Here is a 19,137-nt window from a genome sequence, read left to right on the forward strand (position 1 = left end):
TGATGGACTTTGGGATCAGACAGCATCTCAAATGTGCTTCTGGCATCGCATAAGGAAACCTTGCTAACAATCTCGGTCTTTTATTGTCCTCTTCCTGTTCTCAGATCACTGGGGAACCCTTGATCCGCAGATCAGATGATAATGAGAAGGCCTTGAAAATCCGCCTGGAGGCCTACCACACTCAAACTATCCCGCTGGTGGAGTACTACAGGAAACGGGGGATACACTCTGCCATCGACGCATCCCAGACCCCTGATGTCGTGTTTGCAAGCATCCTAGCAGCCTTCTCCAAAGCCACATGTAAAGACTTGGTTATGTTTATCTAATGTTGGGTCCACAAAGGAATTGCTTTCTTATTTCTGTCTCTGCTGAGGGAGTAGGTGGGAATAGCAGAGCAGACAGAGAGAAGCTTCCTCAGGTCAGCAAGAATATCATTTGATGTACTGATTAAAAAAAGCACTTGCTTAATGTATCTTTGATATATGTGCAACTCTCATCTCATCTGTGTGTGTATGTGTGCGTGCGTGTGTGTGCACACGCATTTTTGGTATAGGTATGTGTATACTCTATTTTCTAAGTTACAGGGAAGGTTTCTTTATCAACCATTTACTTCTTTTGCCATACTCTTGATTTCATTTTTCGACCAGAATAAACTAAGGTGTCTGCCGGGTACCCCAATTCCTTGGTTTTTATTCTATCTCCAACAGCTGTTTAGAAGTCCAGGATCAAGTGTAGTCAGACAGGGCCTGAGTTCCTACTGGCAGATCGTTGGCAGGGAATTCTGCTTATTTCCTAGCCTACAATAAAAAGACATATGAGTCAGTATATGGACAGAGATCATTGATTTTTTTTCCCCTAAATGGGAGTCAGAAGGTACTTACATTACAGATTCCAGAAATTACTGGGAGACAGAATCACCGTAGAAAGAGCCAGACCAAGTTGGAATATTTTTGTAATCTGCATCATGATTCTATAAAGTAAGGATCATTTAGGACCTGTGTTTGAAAACTGAATTGTGGCCAAGTGAAAGGTCCTTTTGAATTCCGACTGTCTTCTGAACGTGGAGGCTGGGCATCTGAGAGCAGCCAATCCACTTCCCCAAAGTGGATTTTGTTTTAATATTTGTTTTTGATGTTTGCCTTTCTTTCCAAGGATGAACAAAACAGTGCTTTGGAGATGGTCTATTCATGGATTCGTTTGATTAGAATTTATTCAAACCTGGTCACTCTCTAGGATATGAAACCCAAGTCAGATATATACCTTTTAAACTCAGTTCCTCTCCCTTCCAGATCCAATCCTTTATCCCTTACTTCACGATTGTGGTGGCCACAGACTCCCCAAGAAAAGATCACCTATGACAGTAATAAACTTTTATGCCTAACCTCAGCTCCCTGGCTATTAAACATTTCCTGGATTCCATGCCGTGCCTTTTGGTCTCTAGTTTGATTTGTAGTAAACAGATGAATTAATAGACTGCTAAGAGGGACGACAAAAATAGCGGCCTCTGGAAAAACCATTAGAAAATCAGTGGCAGGTCCAGTAAGTAATGTCGTGTGCCCCAGCATAATCTGCTGACTCAGTGCAGAAACTCTAAAATGCCCAGTCCCCACCTGACCTGAGCTCTCCTGCTGTCTTGTCCTCTATCCACCTGGAAGCTGAGCGTGGGTATGTGACCATCTTGCTTCCCTCTTTGTCTCGTTCAAGTGAGTGTCTGCCTTGTTTTCCTGGCTGTAAACTAACTCCACCCAGTCTGGTGTGGTGTGTTTCTGGGAAGCACATGACTTCTGGGAATGGGCAAGGAAAAGGAATGAAACCAAAACTATCAGCTCTGTCTGCAGAGATCTGGGCTCCTTTTCTGGATGAGAGTGGCCTCAGAATCTTGGAGTCTCCTCACCTTTGGGGACAGTTGCAGGCACTTGGCCTCAAAGTCGAGGTCCTTGAATGTTTGCTAATTGAATACGTGTGATCCTTGCTAAAATTTTTGTCATCCGTCCATATACATTCACATGTGCACACATGCACACGTGAATGTATATGGATGGATGACAAATTTGTGTGATCTGTGGGCTATTGATGAAAACTAGAAGATTGTGGGGGATGCATTTGTCTTTTGGGGGTGGTTAGAATTTTGTTTTTACTTCATTTAACTCCAGAGCTTTAACTTCAGCAAGCACGAGAGCTTTCACCTGGCAGAGAAATGTCGTGTTTAATGCATTTGGTTGCTGGGGCATGCATGCCAGCCTTCTCTGATGTTTACTTAGTTTTTAAAAACCCATTTTGTTCTCTCTTGTTTCCTCTCTATTTCAGCCTAGTAACAGAAGGCCAGGCGAGACTGCACCACTGCTCGTCACCCCGCGGCGTGATCCCTGCTCTTAGGTGCTGGGCAGAGGGGAGGGGTGGTCAGGGTAAGCGTGGAGAGTGAAGAGTGGTGAGGGGCTCAAGAAAAATACTGGAAGAGCAGCAGTGTTATAGTGAGGCAATTTTTTATACGTATAGTAGGAATCTTAAAAAGCATAATTAATTTTTGAAAAAACTGGAGGGTATAAGTAGAAATAGGGAAGTACAGTACTATTTCTAAGAAATCAAGTTTTTATTTACTCTGGACTAGTGACAATGTTTTTTAAAGCCAGTTCCCTAAGTCCTTGGCTTTTATCTCTGAACCTCATGGGTTGCCAGTCAAGCAATGCAGGAAATCAAACTTGTCCTGTGTGTCCTATGGCTTGGGACAAGAAGGGTTTGACTGCTGACCCTGGTTCCCCACACCATGAGATCAAAAAATCATCTTTACATTTGAAATATGTATGGGGTATGCTCATGGGGGCAGAGGCTCAGCAAATCAAGTTTACAGAAGTCATGGGAAGAGTGAGGCAGGCTGATCTCACTCCCTTTCCTGACTTACCACTGGTCTACCAGCCCACCTGCTCTCATGGGTAAGCTGTCAGCGACTACCCAACGTATGGAACAATCCTACACTCTTGCCTTCTTCCATCCACGATGTGTGAAGGGACCCTTTAAATAAATGAGCAAGTGTCCCAAACACCCTCATCCAAAGATTGTCCTTCCTGTCCTCAAATCCTGTGACTGGGATCACTCGACAGCACTGTGATGTATTATTTTCAGTGAGGTGCCTTTCTTAACTGACAAAATGCTGCCTTGTTTGGCCCTTAAATCAATAAAGTATGTAAAAGTTTGTATCCCCTGTTGTGGCATTTTTTTGAGGAGATCTGGGCTAGTAAAACGTCATTGAATTCTAGATCTGACTTGGAAGCCCCTTCTTGGTGGTCACTAGAAGCCATGAGGTGAGACGGTCCAAGTGTGTGCACATGAGACGAGACGGCACCCTCTTGACCTTCAGCTAATATGCAGGCTTTTCTTGAGTCCAAGGACAAGGCAGCTTGGTTTAGTGGAGATAGCACTGTGCTCGGAGTTCAGGGGATGTACAACAAATATCATTTACTTTGCTCTTGTCTGGAAAGAAAGACTGGCGATGTCGCCTTCTCAGACTCATTGGTATTAAATGAAGTTTGTAAGGAGAAGCTTTTTGCTCAGTGCCTGGCACACGACGGGATAAGTGTTAATTGGATCCATACATACACAGAAAAATATCTGCTTCCTGCTGGGCTGGATAATTGTTGTGCAGACAGTCGTCCACAGTCTAGAAAGCCAGTGCTTCTAATCCGTAAGCCAGATTTTTGGCTGCCTTTTCAGATGCTTCTTTAATACCCTTAGTTGCTTCTTTATAAATCCTTTCTTCCCCAGCAAAAATGAGCTTAAATTGTTTGTCCAAACTAAAGCTCTCTTGCTCTTTGGAAGGGCTGCCTTTGCCAGTGAGGTTCTGGGAAATAACTGCTCTCCCTGAAACCAGAGGGAGCCGGGCCAGAAGTGCCACCATTCTTCTCCTTTCAGGCCCTTAACTCTGGAGAGAAGCAGAATTGTCACTGCTGTATTCTCCCTGAGCCAACTCCCTCTTCTGCTTCACTTCCCCACCTCTACAGAGTCATTTTAAGTGTCATCCTGACCTTTCATTCCCTGAGCTATTTAAAGACCCTATGAAAATTTTCTTCCCCTCATTGACCATCATGCAACAAATGGGGAAATATTTGTCAAACTAGCCTGGAAGGCCTCGTGGTGTGGTTGAAGAAGACCCAATGAGCTGTTACTCTTACACTTCTTCGGCCTTGGTTTCCTCATCTGGAAACTGAAACTGAGTAAGATAAGAACGGCTACTGTTCCTGGAGGACTGATATGCCAGTTACTGTGCGAACAATACCCATGACCTCACTTGACCTCTACGAAGCACCGTAGGTGGTTGGAACTATCGTTCTTCTATTTTACAGCTGAGGAAACCAAAACTCAGAGTGGTAAAGTACAATTCCTGAGGTCACACATGAGAGGCAGAGTCAGAACTCGAACTGTGGCCTTGATTTTGTTGCTGAAGTGATTTAGTGACTTTTGCAGCTCTACAGCAGGCAGGGCCCCTCCGGATGAGAGTTCTTTTTCATGGACACTCACACTGCCAGAACTGATTTTGAAGAAGTCACTGCCAGTTTGAGGACCCAAGGTGTGTGTCTTAGGATCTCTCATGTGCACAAAGTGTCACAGGCAGACAGAGCAGGATGAAGAGCAGCACCGGTCCCCAAGAAGCCTCACCAGTCTTCTCAGGAAGGCAGCTAAATGAGTCGGAGGACAGATTTCAGCAGCAACTCCACCATGAGTCCTTGGGCAAAGTCATCGCACCTCGTCAGTAGAATGGAAACGGTCCCTGCCCCTGAAGTGTGCTGACAACTCTGGTAACCAAGCTACTGATGAAGGCCAGGATATCAGTGCACAGCTGATGTTCAGTATATGCTGATGGAATTCACATTGAAAATGTAGACATTGGCAAAGCCTATTGTCTTCCTGATTTTTAGGAACCGGGCTAAGGATTCTTAACCTGAAGATGTCCTAGAAGTCCATGGACCTCTGAAATTATGTACAGAATTCTGTATTTTTAATTTTCATAATAATTTAACGTTTAATGCTTATTGTGTGGTAGGTTCTGCATATGTTATAATTTATTATCAATAACCCTGTGGATGTGTGTACTATTATGATCTCCATGTTATGTGTGTGCATTTTGAGGTGCATACTTCTGGGAATGGTAGAACCAGAGTGAACCCTGTCTGGCTCCACACCTCAGCCTCTTACCACTGTGCCAATTGCTTTGACACTTTGCTGGGAGAAGAGAAAGATTCTCAAGGCACTCATGATACAGCGAAATCTATGAGCCATGGATCTGAATGAAAGAAGAAATTCCAGTAGATTTGCTCTGTTACAATGAAGGACCTGATTGGGGAATGCTACCTCAGGTAAGGCCTTTTTCTATTTTGTCTTTCTTCTTCGCTGTGGGTGCTAAAGCTCCAGTGTACTAGATTTGCAAAGATCTTGGAACCACCCCTATTCCAGAAGGGCCAGAGGGTCAAGTTACTGCGGGAGAGAGGAGTCAGTTACCCCCACCCATACACACCAACCCCTTGTCTGTTTTCGGGAAGGTTGACAACAGGAAGGTGTGTATACTGGCCCTACCGTACGTGTTATGGCATTGCATTATTCTTAACCCCAGAGGGACTCTGTCCTCCCATCGTGGGAATATGGCAGTTCGGTTCAGAGTCCCAGGCAGTGTGGTGCTGAGCATCTCTCACAGGAGGCTCCTTTTAGGTTCCCAGTCAGGATGCCCTCAGCAGAGAACTGACAGGAATAGAAAGACAAAGTGTCAGAGGGTGAAGGTAAGATAAGACTTAGGCCCAGGCCCTATGTAGATCACCCCTCAGGCCACACAGATCTGTTCTTATGGGTAAGATTGCTGTATAGCAAATCATTACATTGTGTGGTGTCCCTTAGATACAGACTTTGGGGACATATCTCTCTGAGCTTCATGATAGGAATATTTAGCTAGTCTACATTCTACTCGATAAGAAATGCTTCATTTTCTACTGTTTTCCTTTTTGCCCTAGCTGTGAGGAAACTTCCCTTGTGTTCAATTGCTATACTTCCCTCTGCCAGAGTTTCTTAATAAATTCTCACCCCACCTCACCCAATCTCAGTCATTTGTGTTTAGTGTTTTTGTGTTCAGATGTGTATTGCAAACAGCCTTGAGTCTATTTTGGAAAAGAAACCGAGTGTAAAGAAAGGGCTAATTATATGGTACAGGAGGTCAGACTGCTGAGAATTGGGTAGCGTGGGGGAAGAGGTGGGGTCAGGGTGGCTCTTTGGGGGGGATGGGGCATTCCAGTCAGAGGACACATCCCCCGAAGGAAGGTAGATGCCACTAGCACTCAGGGCTGCTTTAACCTAGTGAACCCCTAGAGTTCTTGGGAAATCCGCATCTAATTGGAAATAAGTGTTTTTCAAACCAAGTTTAGAAACAATAGAAGCGAAGTTTTTCAGCTCAAGAGTAATGTCAAGAACCCAGAAGAGGAGACAAGGGCTGTACACACAGAGCTGATGGCCCATTTTAAGCTCTGCTCATGTGCCATCCTTCCTCCTCTCCGAAACACACGCATCAGTGCTTTGACCGTGAAGTGGGTGACCCTTTGCTGTGGAACTCAAGAGAAGGGAATCTCTCAATGTTATTGTCAGCTCTGTGTTCAGTCATGTGCCTAGTGATGTTGGCATGGGTTCTGGGGATGACTGACCTTTGGTTAGGTCTCAGCACTGACAGTAGCTCACTGTGTACCATAGGGAGACAACCTCTAAACTTCAATAAACTCATCTGTAAAATGAGGATCATAGTACCCAACTATGAGTGGCAGAGTCAGTATGAATTGAAAAATAGCTGTCTAATAAATGATCTTTTTTTCCCCTCCTTTCCCATAGCCATTTGCCAAGGAAAAAAGGACCTTACCATGGCTACCAGGTATTTCAGAATCTTTACTCATTCCAATTCCCCGATGCCACCCCCATCTCCCTTGGAATACTGCACCAAACCAGAACAGTTTGCTTTTTACTGATATGTTTGCTAAAGCCACGTGTTAGGTTGGCGGTACCTGCTCTTAATCCACAGACCAGTGGCTACCTGCAGAAACTGCCCTCCTTGAAGCCCAAATGGGAGGGAGTGCAGATGAGCATGATGGGATTGATCTGTGTGCTTCAGGTCGCATGGGACACAAGGGAGGTGGTGCTGACAGAGTCTTTGGTGAGAATTTGTTGTCTCATCTTTGAAAATCTTTGAAAATTGCCCTATAGTAAAGGAATGAGAGCAGTACCTCCGCTTTGGTGTAGTTGGCACAATTAAACAAATTTGTGTATATCAAGAGCTTTAGAACCGTGATGTCCCGTGGTGCTCAGTACGTGTTCCCTTGCTGGCAGCTCTGGCTCAACAATTCCACTTTATTAATATATCCTAAGGAAATGACTAAGTATGTCTAGCATTTTTTATAACAGGGTAAAAAATGGAAACAACCTAAATTTCCAACAACGGAGGAGATAGGCTATGATTCATTCATGGGATGGAATAGTATGCAGTCATCAAATAAATCATTTCCAGACAAGAATTTCATGATAAACTATTGCGTGAATAAACAGGTATAAAACAATAGAGAATGGCTCCATTTTTTTAAAGTAAACTTTTTATTTCGGAATAATTTTAAGTTTACAGAAAATTTCCAGAGATAATACAGAGTTTCAGCATACATGTCACCTTGCTTCCCCCAATGTTAACACCTTACATAACTGCGGTACATTTGTCAAAACTAAGAGATTGACATTGGTACGTTAGTAGACTTTGGCTTTATTCAGTTTTTACCAGTTCTTTTTTCTGCTCCAGGATCCACTCCAATATACCACATTGTATTTAGTATTTTTGTGTATTGTTTTAAGCTCATGTGATCCAGCTGGGTGGGGAAACTAAGGGAGATTTTACTTTAAATTTTTTGTTGGGTCTTCTCATTTTTCTGTTTAATGTGTCGCATAATTAACAAACAAAAAGAGCTAATGGCTTCAGGATGAGCTGGCGCCCTGTGGGATTACTGCTAGTATGGCTATGCTGTGTTGTGATTATTTATTCATTTGTCCTCTTTAGACCTCAAAAGGAAGGGCCGTATCTGCTTCATCCCCCTTTGCCCGTCTGGAAGCAAAGCGTCAGGCATGGTGCTAGGCACTGAAATCTGAGTGAATGAGTGAAGTCAGAGAAGTTCATAGCTACCAACTCTCAGAGATTAACTAGTCAGCACTTCAGCTCAAGGAAATCCCAGGCCAACGTTTCCCGTCTCTGCCCCCTGTTCCAAGAACTCTAGGCCCAGGGATGGGTTTCTAGGGCATTTCTTTGTTTCCCATGGGAGCAAGATGGGCTCAGGTAGTAGCCTAGCAAGGAAAGGCAGCCCAATTTACAAAACATTAATTTGACACAAAAACTCTGCCCCCAGTGGCTTGCCTGACAAACTCCTAGTCATCTTTCAAGGTGTGGCTCAGATGTCCCCTCCTCTGAAACCATTGTTGACCCACCTTAGTTAACAAGATCACTCCTCGCTTGTGTTCTTACTGCTGTCCATGAGTCTCTGATTTTGTGTCTATCTGCCCACCTAGACTAGGAGGTCCTGGAGGGCAGGCACTGTCTCGTTTATCTTTGTTTCTGGGCCGCCAGGGCCCAGCACACACAAGAGTACATTTGTTGAATCATTAAATGTGAGTATTAGTGTGTCTGTTTTGCAGATAAGGCTCACAGGATGTGAGTGGTACATAAAATGATGCCTAGTCAGGGGCAGAACCAGGACTGAGCCCTGGTTTGGGGAGTCCATCTGGTGGGGACAAGAAGGCACAACTTCAGATGGCTAAGGTCAGAGCTTGGCACACTTTCAAAGGAATCATGCCTCAGTCTGATCCCTGCTGCCCTAGCAATGGCACAGCTGAGAGAGGAGGGAAGAAACATATTGAGCACCTACTGTGTGAAGAGCTAGTGTGAGACACGCACAGGATCCTATTTAATTCTGAAGAAGGCATCATTATTGCTATTGTACAGGGGAGGAAACAGGAGTGAAGTGACTTGTCCACCATCCCACAGTCAGGGAGAAGCAGGGCAGGATCTGAACTTTCAGCCTGGGTGCCTGTACACCTGGGGGTCAGGGGCTCATAGAAGCAGGAGCTAGGTGGCGACTCTCAAAAGGGGGCAAGCTGGTATGGCTTTTGGGTGGCACTGGGGGCTTAGTACTGGAACTGTGCCCTCTGGCTCTCGGAGCATCTCTACCCCAGAGACAAATCTGGGCATCTGCCCAGTGCTGTCATTCTTGCTGTGGTCCTATACAGCTGCCCCGCAGGCTGTGTCTCTGGCCCGGTTCCAACCCAAGGCCACCCATGTCTGTAGCTCCTCCATACCTGTGCCAGCCTGAGGCAGAAGCAGGGGAGGCTCAGTGCCTGGTCTTGGTGGCTTCAGAATAGTGGGGCAATGGGGATAGCAGCGGGGCTATGACCTACAAAGGAGTCCTATTATCCCAAGCCAGGATCTCAAGGGAGGGGGACTCTGGCCCACCCCCACCCAAGGTCACTATATCTTTTTGTCTCAGATATTCTGAAGGGAATGCAAGTGGACTGGAATGTGGAAGCAGAGTGGACCCCAAAGGCCGTACTGGGTGGGGCTGGCATCGCCATGTCTCACAGGTCATAATTCTGATGACAAAAGCCCTCTATTTCTGCAGAGCTATCACATTCCAGGTTCTATGCTGGGAGCTTTTTCAGGACTAACTCATTCATTTCTCACAGCAGCCCTGGGATGTAGGCTCCATTATAATCCCACCACACAAATGAGGGAAATGAAGCTCAGAGAGGTTCAGCAACTTGCCCAGGTCACACAGCCAGGGAACAGAAAAGCTGGAATTTGAGCTCGGTCTGGCTCCAGAGCTAACAATTTTCTTCCAGCCACATTATTTTTGTAGTCTAGTCTCCTACGTTCTAGACTCAGCTGCTTCCTTGAGCAAGTCCCAACCTCTATGGGCCTCAGTTTCTCCTATAAAATGAGAGGATTAGACCAAGTAAATCTCTGAGGACTGAACATTATGTACCTATGATGTCCCTCCAACCCCCAGAGGAAGAAGTCACCATGGCAACCATGGGAAGTTCACTGTCAAATTCCAAAGATAGAAAGTTAAAGTGCAGTTTTTGCGAGGAGCTCACAGAAATCTAGTGGGAAGACAGTCCCATATGCAATTCAGTGCTGCTAGGTGTTATAATGTACTGTAGGGCTCAGGCTTTTAACGGGGCCATGAAGAGGTAGGATTTGGATAGGTGGGTGGAAAAGGAGTTCCAGGTAGAGGAGACAGCACAAGCACAAGCTGGGAGTGGAGACTCGAATCTAGCTTCACACTCTTGACTACCTCTTTGAGGTCAGTCCACTCCACTAGTGTGCAAACTTCCCAGGCGACCATGGCCCTCTTCACTCACTGGCATCATGGCTCCAGAACCAGACAAGATGGGTCCAAGTCCCAACTTCAACTCTGTGACCTCTGGGTTTCAGTTTTGATCTGTAAAATGGAAATGATGATACTAACCTCACAGGTTGCTGTAAGGATTCATTGCGATAACATAGAGGGTTTAACATGAAGTTTGGCACATGGGAAATGCTCAATACATCTTTATGGGATGTCCTTCCATCCTCTCCACCCACCCACTACGCCCCATTGTCTAAATCTTTCATCTCGTTGGGGTTTAGTTCGGTTTCATCCTCATGCATTAAGCCTCTCTTCTCTAAGTGCTGCAACCCTCGCTCATTGCCTTCTCTTAACTGCTGCAGCCCTTATCTATACCTGTACACAATTCAGCGTATTTGATTAAGATTTCTGTTGGTCACCTCCCCAGGATCTAGACTGCTTTCCCCTTCTCCACTGTCTCAGTTCTAATTGGGAATCCACATGGTTTAAGGAAAGCTATTTCTACTCCTTTCTGACCCCCATTCAAAGGGTGAGACATGATCAAAGCGTAGCCAATAAACAACCCAGACCCCTAATGGCTGATCCACAGGTGGGCAGATGACCTTACTCAGTCCACAGTGAATCTCAAGACTTGGGAATGCTGAGATACAGATTCTCTCTTTTCTCTCTCTGGCTCTGGACAGTATAGAGTACAGATATGAGGTCTGGAACTGCTGCAGATATTTTGCTACCATGAGAAAAGCCAGCCTGAGGATGGAGTCCTGATCAAACCATGCCTAACTGCCAAGTTACACCAGATTTTTCAGTTGCATGAGCCAACAAATTTCCTTTATTGTTAAGCCAGTTTTCTGTTATTTGCAACTAAAATCATCCTGATTCAAACACTATATAGTTAAACTATTTACCAAGAGATGTATTTATTCACTTATATATTGATTAGGCCACCGCTACATACCAAGCACTATGCTAGGTGTTAGAAATTTAACAATAACCAGTATTGATATGGTCCTACCCTCTTCAAGTTTGTAGTCTGGAGGAAAGAAACAAGGATTAAAATGCCTGCTTTGGGGGTTGGGTCTGATGTTATATTCAACCTGCTCAGCATCTACCCCCCTTACTTTGGATTGCAGAACCCTGAATTTCTTTGGACACCATCTAAAGGGCTGGTCAATTGACCTAGGCCTGGCCAACTGGTAAATTCCATGCCCCTGGCCACAGCGACTCATTCAACAATGGGCATGAGACCCAGACCTGAGACTGCAAACTTTCAGAACAGGTGCTGCAGAGTAAAGTCTAGACTCGTCAGCCTGCTGCACAAAGGCCCGTCCAGCTTTCTCTCCCCCTTGTATTTTATGCTTTGGCATAACAACCACTTAGACGCCTCTGAAATCACCACCCCATTTCTCCTCCCATAGCCTCCTTTCCCTTCCACACCCACCTGGCAACCTCCAATTCATCATCTGGAAGTGTGATTGGGCCCACTTCCCACTCAAGCCACCTGAGCACCTTTTCATTTGTAAATACATGGACACATCCGACCACCCCCAAATGACTGGGGCTCCTTCAAGGACAAAGAGTAGATCTCAGTCTCCTCTGTGACCCGAGTGCCTAGCTCAGGGACTGACCCAGAGCTGCATTTCTGAATGGATGGTTGGAAGTCCTTCACTTCTTCAGCAAACATCAGGCTTCTGCCTCTGGCCCGCTGGTGCTGAGCCAGACACAGGATACAAGAAGCACAGGGTACAGTCCAGAGAGAAACTCCCATGCTAATAGGTAATCACGGTGTTGACTGACATGATGGGATCACAGGAGAAAGCAACTACTTTGAGCGCACTACGGAAGGCTTGCAGGAGTCACCATCCAAACTGGGCATTGAGAGTGGAGCAGAAATTAGCTGGATGGTGAAAGAATGAAAGACACTAGCTGTTTTAAAGATTCAAAAACTGAGACATAAAGAAGTTAACTATCTTGCTTTACTTAGCAGTGGAGCCTGGATTTACACCCTGGCAGGCCCATTTCAGGGCCTGTGCTTTTAGCACAGGTAGACGGGTTTCATCATCATCATCATCATGTTATGCTAATGAATGTTTATTGAGTGCATTTTCCATGCCTGGCTCTGCTGTGTGCCCTTCAGACTGTTACCACAAGTTTAATCAGGTTCTAATCAGGTTGGCAAGGAGGACACTGTCCAGCTGGAAGGCCAGCCTCAGAACTCACAGTCCAGTGGAGATGCTGCTCTAGGCCTTGCTGTGTCTGAGCCACCCAGTGAGAAGTAGTCTGGCCACTTCCCTAAATTGCTGACAGGGACCTTTGGCAGGGGCGGACAGACCCTTGTGCTGCAGTTGGCTAAGAGCCTGGCCAGAAGGGCTGAGCCAGTGTAGAGTGAGCAGTTGCAGGGACTGGGTCCCTGGGGCCTCCAGGCACCCTGGCTTAATGCAGGGACATTATGAGGTTGCTACAGCCCAGAGTTGGGGACCAAGCATCAGGATCCCTGCAGTTTGGGCCCAGCTTGGTCACTGATGTACTATGGATCTTGGGCAAATTCCTACCCCTCCGTAGGCCTCAGTTTCCTGGAAGGTGAGTGAATAAGATTGCCCCTGTCTTTGATCTTCCTCCTGCATATCACCTATGATAGGTGGAGCACTGTGTGTACCACAAAGCAGTCCCTCTTGCCAGGAAACCAAGGCGCCAGGTTATTTAGGATCTCTCCTTGGTGCTAGGCCCTGTGCTGTGCAGTGGAGCCATGGGAAGTGGGGTGGGAGCTGAGCTGATCCCTGCCTCCAATTAGTTCCCAGTCAGTTGTGGGATTGGGGAACAGACAGAAAAATTAATCACAGCCTAGTGATTAAGGGGCAGGTGGGAGGCAGCAAGGGCCTGAATTGAGCACCAAGTTGCTGAGCCAAAGCTGAAGGCTCCTAGGCTAGAGAGAGCAGGGCCCACACACAGACCTCACAGGCACCTGGGAGGGCCCCAAGCCTCTAGAGTCCCAAGTAGGCCCATGCAACCTCTTCCCTTCCCTAAGGACAAAGGCCACCCTGCCTTCCTGTTCAGGACACTTCTTTACCTCTAATCTCAGATAAAGCTCTTTCCATAGCAGCCCACTTATCCTAAGTACATCATACTGTGGGTCTCATCCTCTATCTTCTGGGTTTCTCCAGCAGCCCAAGGAGGCAGCTGAGACTCAGCTGGCCAGGTGATGCAGAGACAGTTACTGAACGCCTATGAGTCAGACCCTACGTTGGCCTCCAGAGAACAGGCCAAATAGGATTCCTGTAAGGAGCCCACAGTCTGGCTGGGAAGACAGGTGCTAAATATGTTAGCATGCCAATAATTGATTATTTACTACTGTTTTGGTTGTTTGGAAAAATGAGTAGCTGGAGAACATTATAACAGAGTTGACCTCTCTGGGAAGACAGGGAACGTATTCCTAAGGAAGTAACATTGCAGTTCAAACCCAAGGATGCAGAGGAGCTGGCTTACTCAATGAAGCAGCAGGGGGAAGAGTGTTACCAAGTCCAAGATGACTTGTCCAAGGTCTTCTGACCATAGGGGGCCTGACTCAGGCCCACTGCTTCACAGTTCCTCCTGTCAGTATTTTTCTCCCATCATTCAAATGTCAACAGGAAATAATTTCCATATCTTCGATCTAGCTGGATCCTCTGTGAAGTGGGGCCCTGTGCTCCTCATTCAGAGGCAAACCGAAACCCAGGAAGTCTGAACGACTCACCCATGTCCACACAGCAAGTCAGATCTAGGACAAGAACCCATATCTCTGGGCTCTGAGGTATCCGGCGAGATCATGGAGGAAAAGTGCCACTTTGGCCTGGGCCAGACTATCCCTGGAGATGTCAAACCCAAGAGACTTTCCTGGGAAACAACTTCTTGGAGGGACATGATAAGGTCCAAGAGATATTTTCTACTTGGAGACAGTCCCATGCTGAGCCTGAGGGTGCCCAGGAACCCCAAGCAGTTTTCTCAGCCTTGCTGGTAGTCCAGAGTTCAGAGCAGACACTCAGAGTGTGGTTCTTTCTGCCCTTGAGTTAGCAAGCAAGACTGCTTTTGAATGAAATGAAACTTGAGCCCCACACGAGGGCTGGACAGGTCCCTCTAGAGGATATGGGCACCACCATCAGAAAGATCTGTAAACTGTAGGAAGCTCTAAGCCCTTGAGCACTGGGCCCCCCAAGCCCTGAAGAGGAAGGGGCATCTTTGGACCCTAAGGGGGTATTGACCCCATTCAGGGGCCTCTGGGTCCCAGTGGAAGGGTCTCTAGGCACTTACAGAGAGAATCTTTGGGTTTTGATGAGGAGTCTTGGGATATTGTGGACCTGGAGAAGGGAGTTCTAACAACAGATCACTTATCAGAAAGATGGAAACAGTTGAAGTGTTCAAACATATTCAGGTGCATATATTTGCTCCATCTATGGAGTTTCCACAGTTTATCTTATTCCCAGGGCACTGGCCCCTTGATTATCTTATGCATTCCACATTGGCCTCAGAGCTACATTTTGTGGTGCTAAAGAAAAATAATGGAGAAATGAAGAGAGCTGCCCAAGACCCCACAGAACATCTGAGACCACACCTGATCTCCTGTGGCCTCCATCCACCCATGTACCCTCTGCCACCCCGGGGCCCACCCTGCCCCAACCCAGCCTGGCCTTGCCTTTCTAGCCTCTGCTGAGCTGCAGTCCTTAGAAGCCAAAGAACCAAACCTTACTCCTGACCTGAGTTCTACTTTCTGAAAAAGCCCTGTCTAGGGAGGTGGAATGAACTGCCTCTGCCTCTTCCCTGCATTGCTGTGAGTTTAAGTGAAATCTTGGATCTGAAAGTGCTTCATAAACTGAAAAATGTTGAACCAACACAAAGAAGGGGAAACCACCGTTCTATTATGTACAGAGATGGGTGATTTGGAGTGAGGCCTTTGAGGGGCTCACGGTTTGGGGAAACAGATGCATAGACCCACAACCCCAACATGGCAAGGATAACGAGATAGTCAAAGGGTGTGCCAGGTGCCACAAGGGCACAGGCAACGCCTAAGGGAGTCAGGGAAGGCCCTTGAAAGGAGGACCCTTCGGAGATGGGCCCAAAGAGATGTGTGAGAGTTTACCACGCAGATAAAAGAGATGATGTGCTTTTCAAAGGGGTGGCGGGGAGCAACTCGTGTAAAGGCATGGGAGCTGGAAAGGGAGTGGTGTCCAGCTAGAGTGTCCTGTCAGTGATGAGGAAATGAGTCTTCACAAGGCAGGCCATGCCAGGCCAGGGAGCATTGAAATGCTTGCAAAGATTTGGAGTTCTTTTCAGCAAATAATGAGAATTCTAAAGCAGGGAAGTGGTACTTGTGCAAGTAATATTATTTCTATTTTTTACAAATTTCAAAATAGAGGTTCAGAGTGAGCAAGCAAATTGCTCAAAGCCTCTGTATTACTCAAGGAAACAGAACCAATATAATGGAGATATTTTATATATATGTGTACACACACACACATATAGAGATATATATGTAATTTATATACATTTATATAAATGCATGCATCACATTTATATAAATGCATATAAATTATATATCTCCATACATTTAATTATATATACTTATATTTGTATTTATTTACTTATATTTTATATTCTCTCTATAAGAGATTTATTAGAAAGAATGGGCTTATATGATTATGGAGGCCAGCATTTCCCAACATGTGCAGGGTGAGTCGGCAAACTGGAGACCCAGGAGAGCCAATGGTTTAGTTCCAGTCCAAGTGTGAAGCTATCTGGGGACCCTATGAGCTAGTCAAGCTGACATATAAAATTAACTCTCACAGCTAAAAAGTGGCAGAGCTGGGGTTCGAACCCAGGTCTATCTAACTCAAGAACCTTTTGCTGCCAGTAGCCACTGCGTGGAGACCCAGGGCTGTCTTTTTCCAGCCTGGACTCCAGCTCACTTGCCAACTGAAAAGAAGCAGCCAGTCCTCAGCCAGGTTAGGCTGTGGGCCAGTCAGATAAATCAGCAGGGCTTTGGGAAGGAGCTAACCAGCAGCCTCTCTGCTTTAGACAAGGCTTACAAAAGGCTTTACACTTTCCTGGGAGGAGAGGTGAAGGCAAGGGAGTTGGGGCTTGCCCAGCAGAAGCAGGACTTCCTCCTCCCTAGACAGGCATCTGAACAGCTGTGCCTCTGTCTCCCTTCTACCCCTGCTCCCTGGCCTAGAGAATTGCTTTCAAGATTGTTGGACTTGGAAAAGCCCCCAACCTTCCATTCTTCAAATCAATGCCACGCCATTCTGCAGATGACATAAAAGTGGTCCAGCGCAGGGAAGGGCTTCCCTACGGTCGCTCAGCCAATTCAGTTCTCTTCAACCCATGTTTATAGGTCTTACTGTGTTCTACTGTGTAGAGGTTTAAAATGAAAAGGGATTAAATAGGCAAGTCCAAGAATGTGGTTACATGACCCGCTCCTCACCAGCCTGGGGCCCCTAAGGAGTAATGATTGACCCATCCCTGTGCCTCTAGTGTCAACACAGGGCCTAGTGCAGAAAAGGTGTATGGTTGTTCAAATAATGTCCGCACACATTCCACAAGGTCCTGGGGTACATGCAAGAGACACAGAGGATGGATTCTCAGAGAACAGAACTTCATGACTTGGGGCTAGTATAAATGTGGGTGGTGAGGGAAAAAGAGTTGAGAATAATAGATCCCAGTTTCCGAGCTTGAGAACAGTGGGAGGAGGAGCAGATCTGGAGGGAACATGGCAAATACAGTTGGGACCTTGAAACCACCAGTAAAGTTCCGGAGGAGGAAAAGTACAAGGCTTGTTTGAGGAAGGTTGTTGGTGTGTCTTGGAGAGTGGGAAGGATTAGCTATGAGTGGCAGAAGGTTTTGAATGAAGGCTGGAGCTGGTCCTTGATCTCTTTGGAGCAGTGGTGAGCCACTGCAGGTCTTTCAGCAGATCCCCAGGGTGATGATTCCAAAGGTCACTCCCAGCAAGCCGTGTGGGAACAGCATACCCCAGATTCCTCTGGGAGCTGGGGGAGATGAAGCCGGGCTGTGCCCACTTTCTTGGGTCCACTTTCTTCCCTGTTCACCCCCTTTGAACTCAGCGATCCTGAGAGCGGGGAGGGATAAAATGCCCGTTGGGCATGGAGAAGTGAAATGGCTTGCCCAGGATCACAGCTGGGAAGCAGAATCACAAGCTTGGAGCCCATCCCCCTCCTGTTTTACAGAGAAGGAACAAGAAGCCCAGTGGGGAATGTCCCTGTTTTACTGATGAGGAAGTAGAAACAGAGGAAGATTGGGTCTCCTCCAAGCCATTCAGTGAAAAATGATCATGTCCTCCAACTGTCCTGGGTGTTTATTCACCTCTTCACAGGACTGGGCCTTGCTACTGTCCCCAACCCCAGAATTTACAAAATACCTGTCTTGGCCACAGTATCTTGCATTCAAGGTCATGCCACTGCAGAGCCAGATGCAACTTCACTCCTACTCAGTACCAAGATCCAGAGAGGGGAAACAATCTACCATGTCACCCAGCAAATCAGGAGCTAACTCCAAAGGCTATTTCCCTGGGGCGTCCCTTGGGGTAGCCAAATAGAGGCTCTACAATGGGACCAGCCTCTGGGTCACCCTGGGAAACCTCTCTGGGAGAGGGAGGTTCCAAAGCCCAGAGATGGCAAGTGGCTGGCACAAGGCTCCATGAGCTACGACCTGTTGCTGCTCTGTCACAGCACTTGATGAACACCAGGTACTTTCTGACAGTGATGGAGGATGGGCAGGGCCACTGCGTGTGCCCCACATCCCACCATGAGAACACACCAGGAGCAAGGGGCTTTCCACCGAGATCCCTGAGAAGTTGCTCCATCATTCTGTCTCACCACAACCATTTCCTTCTCTAAAAACTCCCTTCCTTGCTAGCCCTGAGACCAGCCAGGCTCTCAGCACAAAAGACCCAGACTAGTTTCTTTAGCTGTAGGCACACGGGCCTCAGTAATGTCCTAGGAGGCCCTCCTATGTCTGCCACTACCACAAGCTGAGGTCCTCTGTGGGGCTAGCCTCAGAAAGGGCTGGGCGTGAAACTACTGGCTCTCGGAAAGTAAGAGTAACTTGCTTCCAACACTGCCAAGCAGTTTATTTAGTACAACAGCTCGCTTACTCCTCAGAGCCATCCCCTAGGAGCAGGAACAGTTACTGTCAGTAGTCATTTTACAGGTAAGGAAACTAAAGGCAGGGAAGGAGCTCCGGGTAACACAGCTTTTTGTTTGACTCTGAGCTCTGCTCCTAAGGGTCTGCTCAGTGGTGTCGAGTAGCAGTTTTTGTTTTTTTGATTTCGGAGATTTTTTTTTCTTTTTGAGGTTGCCTGGAAAGGAGTTAAAACTCCTAATCATGCCAAAGCGAGAAAGGTCCCCAGGATGGGAAAACTGGAACGGGTAAGGAGACCTGTCTAGTGACGATCACACAGCAAGAGAACTGGCTGGGCTCAAACTCAGCGGCGGGAAGCCCCTGCCGGGCTTGCAAACTGCCGCCTCCTGTCCCTAAGACCTCAGTTTCTCTTCTGTCTCGGCCGGAGGCCCTTTCAGAGCTCACGCCTCGGGTATGACTGCAAACTGGGGGAGCTGCATTTGCGGAAACTGGTTTGGTTGTGTGGGTGCATAGATTCTGGCCCCGCCCCCTTAGGCGCAGGCCCCTCCCCCAAGCCCTGGCTGACCTCCCAGACTCCTGCAGCCCCGCCCACGTCCCGCTCCTAACACTCTTTATCCCA

At 46.9% G+C, this 19,137-nt stretch overlaps 1 protein-coding gene and 1 long non-coding RNA gene across 3 annotated transcripts in view; one reads left to right on the forward strand and one right to left on the reverse strand.

Annotated features, from left to right (window-relative positions):
* The window catches only part of AK2 (adenylate kinase 2), a 19,237-nt gene extending 16,043 nt beyond the window's left edge, over positions 1–3,194 (forward strand). The window contains exons 6-7 of one of the 2 annotated variants that reach the window (XM_006924274.2): positions 105–300; positions 2,308–3,194. In XM_006924274.2, the coding sequence (XP_006924336.1) occupies positions 105–300; positions 2,308–2,312 (201 nt within the window). In that variant the 3' untranslated portion in view covers positions 2,313–3,194. Of the gene's footprint in view, positions 1–104; positions 826–2,307 lie in introns of those variants that run through there. The other variant, XM_006924273.3, reaches the window with a different exon arrangement.
* A 141-nt stretch (positions 3,195–3,335) lies between these two features.
* LOC112472931 overlaps positions 3,336–19,137 on the reverse strand; it is a 29,437-nt gene continuing 13,635 nt past the window's right edge. The window contains exon 3 of the long non-coding RNA XR_003043827.1: positions 3,336–10,490. This is a non-coding gene — a long non-coding RNA (uncharacterized LOC112472931). The remainder of the gene's footprint in view (positions 10,491–19,137) is intronic.

Source organism: Pteropus alecto, unplaced genomic scaffold, assembly GCF_000325575.1.
Source record: "Pteropus alecto unplaced genomic scaffold, ASM32557v1 scaffold39, whole genome shotgun sequence".
In the NCBI taxonomy this organism is placed as follows: Eukaryota; Metazoa; Chordata; class Mammalia; order Chiroptera; family Pteropodidae; genus Pteropus; species Pteropus alecto.